This window comes from Oryzias latipes, chromosome 14 (genome assembly GCF_002234675.1).
Source record: "Oryzias latipes chromosome 14, ASM223467v1".
Classification (NCBI taxonomy): Eukaryota; Metazoa; Chordata; class Actinopteri; order Beloniformes; family Adrianichthyidae; genus Oryzias; species Oryzias latipes.
In genome coordinates, this window is record NC_019872.2 from 21,978,897 (window position 1) to 21,990,903 (window position 12,007).

General features: G+C 41.1%; 1 protein-coding gene across 2 annotated transcripts in view; it reads left to right on the forward strand.

Annotated features, from left to right (window-relative positions):
• The window catches only part of med13 (mediator complex subunit 13), an 84,230-nt gene that overhangs the window by 38,770 nt on the left and 33,453 nt on the right, over positions 1-12,007 (forward strand). For both annotated transcript variants that reach the window (XM_023962920.1, XM_023962921.1), the window contains exon 4: positions 8,071-8,216. In XM_023962920.1, coding sequence (XP_023818688.1) covers positions 8,071-8,216 — 146 coding nt within the window. The remainder of the gene's footprint in view (positions 1-8,070; positions 8,217-12,007) is intronic.

Consider the following 12,007-nt stretch of genomic DNA (forward strand, 5'->3'; position numbering starts at 1 on the left):
CCGCGTTAATCCAGGATAAGGCGGACTAATTGCTCAAGGCTCTGAATAATGAATCTTTTTAATAACAACTTTGCAAGTCATTTTACTTATGCCATAATGATTTAATGACCCATAGGCCTTTAAACAGGCTTAACATTTTCTACACACTAGCATCACAAATTACGCTGATCACTTTTAGTTGCACTCTATTATACAGCGGAATTAACTGTGAATAATCTGAGATTTCAACTCGTGTTTTCATCATGGGCTCTTGTCACAGAGCAGAAATGTTTCAGTCACAAGAGGGAGCAGATGCTGCGTCAACGTTTCTGAGTAAAAATGCTAATCTGTTGGTGAGCGTAAACAGTGGGATTAAGAAAAGTGTTGGAAGCAAATAAATGTTGGGTTTCAGAGTTTCAGGCGAGGATGTTTTCACCTAGTTTTCCAGATAATTTGTGTGTTAAGACGTTAGTGTGTGGTTCTCTGTTCTCTGTGTGTTTTTGTGCTTATGCCATTGTGGCATTAGACACTTGAGTTGTTTCCATTTGATGGGGTGGCTGTGCACCAGAGAAATCACTGAAATGTCAATCTCTTTAGTCTGTTTCCTGTTCTGCTTTTTTTAAATTTAAAATCTGCACTGCCATATAGCATTATGCTTTCTTTCTGTTATTATGACCGTCGGCTGTGCAGATCTAACTGCGAGGCTGATCATCAGGATCCTTCTCCTCCTTTTTCTGCTTTTCAAGAAAGAGCTTTAAAAGCTGGAATCATAACAGGTCTGTCACGTCAGGATCTATCGCCAGAGCTGTGTGTTATTACCGTAAGCCTCCATTCTGGGACAGTGTTTACAAAGGTCTTGCCAGAAAAGTGCGTCCATGCCAGCACATCCCGTCACCACAGCAGCACATGACCAGTCCAAACATGTTTTCATGCCCCAGATCACAATAACAAGCAGCCACAAATGGCAGATCTCTGCTTACAGGGAAGATTCAAGGTGACTGCGGTGAATAAAGCCAACAGATTTTTTTTTTCTGAAACGGGGATGTCTGCATCAATCAAACCGGAAGGTCGTTCTTCAGCCAAGCCCCACAAACATCTGTGGAATGTAGCAGCTCCTCTGCACTTTCCCTTTCTCCCACTCTCGCTCTGTGGCCCATAAAAGACTTTTGATTAACCTCAGATCAAGGTTCACGTTTTCTTTAAAAAAAAATCTGGTGTTTGAGGAGGAGACGCAGGCTTTTGCCCTCCTTCACAGTAAAGCTCTGTCCTCAGTGTTTGATGCTCCCAGAAAACTGTTGTCTTTGTTTTTTGGTGACAATGATAAAAACTCTGCAACAGCACTTTGAAGTTCTGTGCAAGCCCGCTTTACTTCAAAGCTAGTAGGGAAAAAAAAGCAAAGTCTTTCTGGATAAAAAGTTTCTAATAAGTACGTACACAAAATAGCTGCAAGTGCTCCAGGAGTGAGTTATAAAGCTGCAGATTGAATGGTCTATGAAAAATATTGTACACAAACATGAAAAGAAGACTATAATCCTGGGAAAGAAAATGTCAACTCACAATAAATTATCAGAATTCATGATATGAATAAATGCATGTTGATGTTTTCCCTCCAGGCCTGTGTGGCAGCTGCTTTTGTTACAATTTCCTGGAACAACAAGCCACAAATTTATCTGCTGGCAAGCTTTCATACAGATACCACAGAAGATAATGAGATGGCGCCACTGGCATATTAATTGCCTTTTTTTTCTTTTGTCGCTCTATCTCCATTGGAGAGGTTTATCCGCTGTTTGTTATAACTTATTTTTGAAAGTAAACTGCGTTAGGGAGGATTATTGCTTACGGTTGGTCTAAAACTAAAACAGATTGTTGACTGGCTCATATCATCGGAGTAGTAATCAGTTCAGTAAGTCCTTAACTAATTGATGCAGAAAAAGTCAGAATCTTACCAAAACAAATGTCCATGGAAGACTAGAGGTAGAATCCAAGACCCTCTACAATCAAAATGGTGTTTTGGGTGTTTTTAACATGGTATTGTGACATTTTTCTGATGAGGGAGTGTGTATGTATCAGTGTGTCTCCACTGGTGTATGAATGTGTATGAATGTCCCGGTGATGGTCAGAGGGGCCGTATTATATTAATAATAATAATAATAATAATAATAATATCAGTATTGCTTTATTCAAATCATGTGAACTAGGAGCAGATTAAAAAAAACATTTGAAAAATGTGGAATTTGTTACAAAGAAAATATGCTGGGTGGGCCGTAAGCTTCCTGTTCCACTCCATTCTCATCATCCACTTGCAGACATATAAATCCATTTCTGTCTTTGTTTTCCTCGTCTGACTGGAATCTGGATCAAACTGTACGGCCGGATAGCTCCAATATTGGTCACCATTTTTGTTGCACCAGTTTTGTTAGGTTGGCGGTGTGTTGGGCTGTAAGCTAGCAGGAGGGCGTGTTAACAGAGAGCTCTCAGTCATGGACGACTGGAAGGGGGTGCAAGGTTGCTCTGAACCAGTGGTCCTGCCATTTGCTTAGAGGTGAATTTCTAATGAGCTACTGCCACTCTGCAGAAATTATGTCCTAGAAGAGAGCACGTTTTTTTTTTTTAGGCTAATTCAGAATAATCATAATTTAAAGACTACTAGGAACAATTTTACAATAGATTAAAAGATGATCAGAGTGAGTTTTTTCAAAAATAAGAGTTTTTGACACTTGAAGAAGATATCTTGTATTAAATCTGCATTCTGTACAAATAAAACTGTAAATAGCTCTTTAATTCTTATCTCCTATGGTTATCTGTATTCAGTTCTTGCTAACAGGACTCATGAGACAGTGATAGTCAACGACCATCCACTTCCTCTGTTTATGATGGTCTTCCCCTCCCCTGCTTCACCGTTTTCTGCTGCTCTTCCTTCATTGGATGAAGCTTTGTGTCGTCTTATCGTCTCCTCATTGAACGGCGGTTTGGCACCTTAGAGAGAGCATGGAGCTTCTGTGGGCAGCGGCAGGGACCAAGGATTCAAAGAGAAAGCAGATCAGTCATTTGCTAGTACGGTAATTACATAAAGAGAAAAGAAAAGATTGGTGGGAATAAAGAACATGGCAGAAAAAAAGATGAGTTTTGTGGCCGCAACAACAAACCTTAAAACTCTATTTTACCATGACTGTTATAAGATGCACATTCAAACTTTTAGTTAAATCCCACTGATGTGGTGGATGAGATTAGATTTCTGTTTTAAAGACTTTTCAACTTTCATCGTTTACTTGTGATTTCTTTTGGTCCACCAAATGTACCAGAGTTCCCTGTCCCGTAAAGAGGCTTGTGCATTCTGGGCACCGTGTGGTTTTCTTTTAAATTCGAGCATGTGCAGCCTTCAGTTGTTCCCAGCACAGCGTTTGAGGTTGGTCTTTTTTTGATGTGCAAGCAGCGCCTTGCTGCAGGGAAGATGGCATTCTGAAATCCCAGAGAACGTGAGTCTTGAGGCAGCTTTAACACAGTGCAGCACACACAATGTGCAGTGAGTCTGGGGCTTCAGGGAGTTCCTGGAAACCCTTAGGCAGAGGGTAAAGCTTTGAGATGAAACTCGTGAATCATGATTTTAATTTGGGCTGCAGGCAGAAGAAGAAGAATAAGAATATCCGTATATTTGGAATTATGGCATAAAACTTGCATCTTGTTGAAAGTACTTTTTATTTTATTTGAATAAACTAATATTTTGTTTTTCATAATTGATTTGGATGTAGGTAGTTTGATTGTACCTAAAGTTTGGGTTTTTAGGTGGGGCTATATTTTTTAAAACCTCTATATTTCATCCATGTTTCCCACCAAGAAAGGCATTTATGAATTTTGTATTGGTTGTTAAATCAGTGTTATTGTTGGTTTTTACCTATGGCTGACGCAGTTGCCTCCTCTCAGCTTTTGCGCACAGGCTGCCACCTTGCTTGGCAGCTGTTGTTTACCAGTAGACCCCCCCCCCCCCCCCCCCCCCCCAGTCTGTCGGTGTTTGCAGCAGCGTCTGCAGCGGCAGTGTGGATGTTTGTGAAAGACTGCAATTGGCACAGTGCAGTGTATTTGTGTGGACGGCCCAGTGTGCAGGCGTGCACAGAGACAGACTGACCAATTCACTGGGGCTGTGCTGTACTCTGTCACAACATAAGCTTTAGTAAATCCTGTTCCTTTTGTGTGCCGGTGTCAGGGAGTGAGGCAGTTTCAAGCTAATGTGTCACGCGCTGTTGTTGACGCCGTTGACGCCGCTGCCGCCGCGCTTCCTCAGCTGGGAAGCTGTTGGAGCACCTGTTGACATTCAACTGAAACTTGCCTCTTAGGTTACAACCTTCCTAAATAGTTTAAATGCAAAATGTTGATCTCAAGAAATCAGCTTTGTGTTTTATATTAGTTTTGTGTTTTATTAACTGGTTTATTTATTTATATACATGCACACATGCGGCATAATTTGTGATAATCTTAGTGTCACAAAACCTATTGTAGTGTGTTTGCTAAATGTGTCCTGGCAACTAAAATGCATAGTATAGAATAGTCACCTTTTTTGAATATTTATTAGTCTGCAGTTTTTGAAACGCCCTATGCAGTGCGCCAACTGGGAAGTATTCAGTGAATTTGGAAACAACCTAAAACATTTTTTCTCATTGTTGCCAAACTCACCCTCAGCTCTATCCTTTTCATGTTGCCTTTGTTTGTGCCTCAGAATGTTGTTCATTTGTCTTTCAGTATTTAGTATTTATCCTTCCACTCCATCTTTATCTCCCTCCTGGTGGCTAAAATGTCCTCAGGAGTGGAAGGGGGTCTTCAACCCCCTCCCCTCTAGCAAACTGCAAAGTAGTGTAATTTACTACTTAGCCACCTGAGCGTCACAGCACACCTTTCAGACAATAGCGCCTCTTCTATTGTGCCAGCATGTGGCCGAATTCCCCAGTGGTTCTTTCACCGCCTCACCTGGCTCCACACCATTGTGTTCCTGTGCCTGCAGTTAGTCCAGCTCTGCCTTTCTGCAGGTAATCGCTGGTAATTGCTTTTGTTCTTTCCTCCCTCACCGGTATTTTACCTTTTGTTCCACCTCGGTTACTGGCCAATTAAGCATAATGGATTACAATCATGTTGGTACTAGTCTATGAAATATTTAATGTCCTTTAAAGAATTAGCTGCCATAGTAAATGGGATCAATGAAAAATCTCTCTTGACTACTTTTGGCTTTCAATTCAATTCAATTCAATTTTATTTGTATAGCCCAAATTCACAACAACAGCCGTCTCGATGGGCTTCGTATCAGTAATTGAAAAAGTAAAACATAGAATCAAAAGGATCATGAATACATAGAATTCAATAGCAAATTCAAAATTGAACTAACTAAACAGACTGAGTTAAACTGACATCCCTGCCCTTAGACCCTCCTTCCTGGTAAGGAGAAAAACTCCTAAAAAAAACGGATTCCGGAAAAAACGAAAAAACCTCAGGGGTGCCCACATGAAGAAGGGATCCTCCCCCAGGACGGACAGGCGATTTACCAGAACTCATAGAGAAGAATTAACTTATCTAACTCTACAACTACATATTTATAGTCCAGCAGACGAGCTTCATCCAGATGGAGTTGGGGGGACGGCCGGGGGCGCGAGTCGAGCCGGAGACAGGATCCACAGCCAGGTGTAGGAGCAGAGACGAGGTACACGGCCAGGTACAGAGCAGAGACGAGCCAGAGGCAGGATCCACAGCCAGGTGTAGGAGCAGTAGTAGAGGCGAGCCATAGACGAGGTACACATTTGGCTTTCTTTGCTATGCTTTTAGTAACACAAAAAGCATATCAACTACAGTTACTTCCAGACTGCTTAACATTTAGTACATTTTGTCAATTACTTACTGATGAACACAGGTGGTAAACATCAAAAATCTGCTGCTATATTCCCAATTTTATGATCAAAGCAAACATAAAAATTGAGGTTAGTATTTGTACACTGGTCCTTGCTAATAAAAAAGCTGTTACTAAATATGCAGATGATGCAGGTGTTTATCAGAAAACAGATCTGAACGTTGTCTACCATGTTTCTCTAACTTAAATTCGTTTACACTATTTGTGAAATGTAGACATTATCTTGTGTAACATTTGTGTAAAGCCCAGTTAGGAATCCAAACATTTGATAAAATTAAACTCTTGGAGGTTTTGGCAGGTCAGCTGAGTTCCTTTAAGTGACAAAACCTTATTTTCCTAACACTAACAGGAATGCTTTAAATTCTTAAAAAATGCCTAAGAAGCTCAAAGTAAAACTAAATAACCCTAAGGTATTTTATGTTGAATAATCAGAAACATCTTCAGTTAATGAAAGAGTTGGATTTTATTCTTGTAAAAAAAAATCTCTATGTAGTAATCATTTATGTTTTAATGGTGGCAAAACAGCAGAGAAAAATAAATACACGATTGTTTTAGAGCAACATGCTCTGCTGGAAGAATGCTGGAAGAAAGATCAAGTTGTAGAAGTTTGACCGGTCCACTCCCAAATAAATCTGCATTGCTTACAGGTAATGTAATGGTCAGACAAATTGGGAGTACACTTTGTTTGAAAGAAAAATGCTAAAAGTGCTTTAAAGAAAATGTTCACCACAAGGCAGAAAAACAAAAAGATAAAAAGGTCAGATCTTCATCCTGTCTTTAAATTAGGCAAATAACAGAGTTCCTTCATCACTTTCAAACCAACCTGGTTGTCCTTCGTCGTCTGTATTGCTCTCCTAAAGCTTATTTTCCTTCATCTTCTGCGTCGTAGGTGCGTCACAGTACCACAAACAGACACAAAATACATATTTGCTTAACCAAATCCGCAGGCAAAACAACCATCTTTGGTCCACTTCCAAATTCTCCGGCTCCACACTCATTTGGTCATTTGTTACTCGTGCCACCTCCTGCATTTTCTGTGATTGAATGTGTTTGTTGGAGAAGAGACAGAAGCTGCAGACAATGCACTTTGCATTTCGCCCTGCTCCTCTGCTCTCTCTTGTTGTAGTTTCTGTGTGCTGTTGAGGTCAGACTGGCACAGGCAAGATTTGTACAGACAGGAGCTGCAATGTGTCTGTGTGAGGCAGTGTAGGTGCTGTTTAACAGCTGAGCTTATAAGGGCTGCTGCAGCATGGTTGGTCCGGGCTGGAGCCTTTGTTTAAGCACCACACAGTAAGCAGAATGAAGCTCTCTCACACAACACTTGGAAGCATTGCGTTGTTGACTGCTTGCATCCTTACCTCAGCATTTGACCACAAGCAGATTTTTTTCCCCCTACGGACGAGTGCCATGTACAGCAAAGACTGCAAAATGAAAATTTAGTGGCATCTGCAGGGATTTCTGAATACAATAAAAGGTTAACAGAGATATCCAGCACATTTAAGGAAGTCCCCTTTTATAAAACATTAAAGATCCACTCTGAACGTCTTTTGATCTATTGTAAAAGTGTCCCCAGTGGTCTTCTAATTATAATTATGCCATTTTTAGCCCCCCCCCCCCCCCATTTTTTTTTTTTTTTTTACTTTCAAGTGGTTGGCACGGACAAACCCCGCCCCTCTTCCTCTCCCCATGACTGAAGGCTCTGTTTACTCTCCTGCTAGCTTACAGCCCCTCATACCCAACCTAAAAATGGTGATCAATATTAGAGTCATCCACCCGTACAACTTACATCCAGATTCCAGTTCAGACGAGGAAAAAAAAACAAAGACGTTCATGGATCTATGTCTGCAAGTGAATGCATCAGAATTGTGACCCACCCAGTGTGTTTTTTTCCATCACAAATACGTTTTTTCTCATCTGCTCCTGATTCACAATGCTTTGAATGAAGAAATACTCAGAAATGCAATTCTGAGCTTACTTGTCTTTGTGTCATTCATCAACAGAAAAATGCCAAAAGAACATGTTAAAAGCACCGTTTTCATCAAAGTGGATCTTTAAGAAGAAATTTTCAGTTGCGCCCTGATGAAAATATAATTGTGCAGCCATCTCTGGCCTCCATGTTCTTTTCCTGTACTCTAAAAGTGCAAATGAAACTTTTGCAATGGCCAAACCGCTCAACTTTCTTTTCCTTCTCTACTTGTCCACAGTGAGCATCTTTCCTGCGCCTTCACTTTCTTTTTGCACGGGGAAAGCAATGTGTGCACCAGTGTGGAGATCAACCAGCATCAGCCCATCTACCATCTCACAGAGGAGCACCTCACTCTGGCCCAGCAGGCATCCACTCCATTTCAAGGTGAGTTCTTGCCCGATGCCCTAAACTCTGTAACCGTCCTATGATGTTTAACTCTAGTGGCTTGTTTACCTTTGTAATACCTGTTGCTGCTGCACGGTTTGCTAATGCGTGTGAAGCCTAAGGAGTAAAGATCATTTGGATACATTTTACAGTTAAACACACATCTATGGTTCATCATTGTTTATTTGGTTCTTGTGTTGAGTACAATTTACTGGAAACCCTACTAGTTGCATGTTATTATGGGATTTCTGCATCATAATAATGTCACAGGCTGAAAGTCTTTACTTTGACACTTAAAAATAGATTTAAACTCTGAAGACGGGATCTAATTCTGCAATATCTTGATTCTCAAATTAGCCTCACCCTCCATTCCAAAACAAGAAAGTAACAAACAATGCAGTTCCTCCAATGACCACTAGAGGCTGGCTGCAAACAAGAGCACTTTTCTCGAGTCCTGTCTTGTCAGTTAACATTTTTGATGGGTTTTCTTTCTCTTTGTTTTTTCCCCTATTCATGATAACTGTATATGGATAATCATTTTCATTTATTAAAGCTCAAATTTGTGCAGGGCAGTTGTCCAAATTTGAACCCAACACAGCTTAAGATATTACTAATGGTTATTTTGGGAGCATTGTTGAGTTGGCCGGTCCAAACTCCAGTCTGTGTGCTCATCCCGCTTCAGGCCTCCAGAGATAATGCGTCCAATGTCCAAATGTCCATGCACTTGACACAAAGGGTTTTTAACAATCAAATAGTTCACAGGGATGTCAGTGATGGCAGAAATGCTGAGACACATCTATCCTACTCAGGTGGGTGACAACTCGCCTGGTCCAAAGTGTTTTGCCAGAAGAGCTGACAGCCTGTTCATGTAAGAGTATACAAAAACTATTTTAAAGAGTCAACACGATTGTATTCCACATAACTGATACTTTTTTTTGTTCATTTAGTAAACCCAAATATTAGGGATCTCTCAGTAATGCTTTGTTAGAGCGTATGGCGGCTGCTGAACATGTGCACATGAATGTATCTGGTAATCATGGTGTCTCCTTTTAAAAAAAAAAGTGCTGTTTATATATTCAATTCCAACTTTCTGTTAAAGATTTATTATGGGAAAATTGCTTGTTGGATCTGACTGGTCCATATTTTTATCTGGGTGGTCGGTGGCATTCATCATTAGCCATAAAGGCGTCACTTGTGTGATCCACCACAGCGGTCTTCGTGAGCTGTTTGATTATTGTCCTTTGACACTCCTCTTTTTCTTATTTTGAATGGATGAGGAGGTGTCATTCTGGAAAAAGGCCCTCCTCTTGTTAAGGGGACCTGCATCTGTTTTGCTTTGAAAACCCATGTAACCCTTGTGCTATCCTAGGCACTTTAATGTTGGGAGTGGGGTCATCTGGACCCCACAAGACAGTGCGCTAAACCTTTTTTCTTCAATGACTTTTTTTAATCTTCACTGGTGTCCATGGATTATATGAAATCTTCTCCACCGTTATCCACCTTTGTCATGGTAGGGAGAACACGACAATGTAAGGGTGGGGTCATTTTGACCCCACAAGACAGTAAAAGGGGTACGGTGATGTGTGTTGGTAGAGTATGTTTTATCAGCAGCACTTTGTGTTCAGAGCGTGTGTTGGTAGAGTGTAGGTTCTCCAGCTCGCTTACCGAGCCAAGGATTCCGGGTCCTTTTTACCCATCTCCTTTCCTTCCCCTCTCACCTCCACCAAGCTTGGTTTACTGTGCGGCGGAGCGCTTGGGCCTCTCCAGGATGTGACCTCATAAAAGGGCGCAGAGTGAATGTAATGAACTCTCAGCCCATTACACTGATCTGAGCACATTTGACGCGTCTTCAGGGAGCCAGAGATGGACTCGCTGGCAGAAGGGGTGGATGGAGGAGGTGGGGGGGGGGGGGGGGGGGGGGATGGAGAGGATGGTAAACCAGCTCCATAGCTGTGCTGGGTTTGATCTCTCCTCCAGAAAGTTTTGCTGCAGCAAATCCTGAAATATCTGCACACATTGAAATTTGATTAAATCAGAATTAATATGATGACTTATTGATACATAAGTAATAAGCGGTAAGCTTTAGCATCTATAAAAGTATTATAAGTATATAAACACTTTTCTTTCTCTATTTTAATTGAACATTCAGATAGACATCAAGCTGCTTTTAATATTTGAAAAAATATACTTGTCAATCATAAATACCTAGAATACCGCCTGTTTTATTTCACTAAAAATATTTCTTTGCCTCAGAGTACCTTAGTGCTCCTTCGGCTCTCCTGCCACTTATCTCTTTCTCCCACCTGTCAGCCACGAGTGTTGGAACTGAACATCTGAAGTCTCTTTCAAAATGTTCCCTACCTTCTCCGTCATCGTTGTAGTCTTCAAGATTTCATTCCAGGTTCATTTGGTAACGGCTGGGCACCATCGTGGTGACATAAAGTTCAAATCCCACAAAATTCTGAAGGACTCGTTTTGTCTGGAGCGCTTCAACAGACAGCCAGTAGCTGGTGGAGCTGTTTGTAGTCAAATTAAAGAAATACAAGTTGCTTTTTACACAGAAATGGTAACTACGGTACAGCTTTGTGGCGTAAAGTCAGTCAGAGTTTCCTCTGAAACATGTTGTTCTGTCTTTGGATGTCTTTTCTTCTTAATTCCAACAATGTGAAAAGAAGATAATAGGAAAAATGTAGATGCTTGGGGGAAGGTAGGTTGTGATGAGCAACTTAAAAAAATAGATTGTGTAACTGTAAAGATCATGGAAAATGTGCAAAAAAACAAAGTTTCACGAGGAATCCAATGTATTGTCATGTTGTCAGAGTACGGCTATTTGTTCTTGTATGAATATATACAACTTTTCTTTGGTCCAAGGTCTCCACAAAAGCCATCTGTGGTGTCTGAACAGGTCTGGCCATTATGGTTTTCGAGTAATTCCTGTGGGAAACGCCATAATATCAAGGAGTTGGAATTCATTATATTGTTTCCTGTAAATCCCTTAATCCTGTGTGGTAAGGGCAGATTTCAGCACTGCCGTTAAACTGCCACAGAGACGGGTTTTTGCCCAATGTAAACCTGAAGTGGCTGCTCCAGAAAACCCAATAATCATTGGATTAGAGCTAAATTCAGTGTGCGCAAAAAATAAATAAAAAAGGTGGGGAATTCACCCACGCTTTAGTGTTTCTGGAGAAAATATCCAGAAGCCTTGCTGCATACAGCTCACCTTCACTCCCCTATCCTCTTCTTTTCCTTTGTCCTTTGCCATTTTTTTTTGTCATGAAAGCTTTTTCTGCGGTTCAGCCACTGGATCAATACTTGGGAACAGAGGCCATACAGTCTACTAATGACATACTAGAAAGGCAGAGCAGAGTGACAATAACAAACACTCTCTCACACTCCCACCCAGACAGTCTGCCTCTTGAGCCATTATAGTCGCCCGCTGCATTCCAATGCATTATGTACACAGTGAGAGATGACACATTTTGTGTTGCTGCATAAATGCATGACACCAATTGAAATGCTTACGGGTTCCGTGCTCACATGTATGCATTTTTATGAGGTTATCTGCAATGGCTAATAGATGTTTTATTAGCAGAGGGATTGCTTCTGTCTGTCACCCTCATACATTTGGGAAGGTCCTGTGTGTTTGTCGGGCGCAACCCTTTTTAGAAGCCACTGTTTATGGGCTGTGAGTGGCTGCTTCTCTCTGCTAATTGGCTTATGGGAACCGACAGCTAGAAAGCTTTTTGGTGTTTTTAGCATGTTCTTGTGGCATTTGCTGATGTCAGAGGACA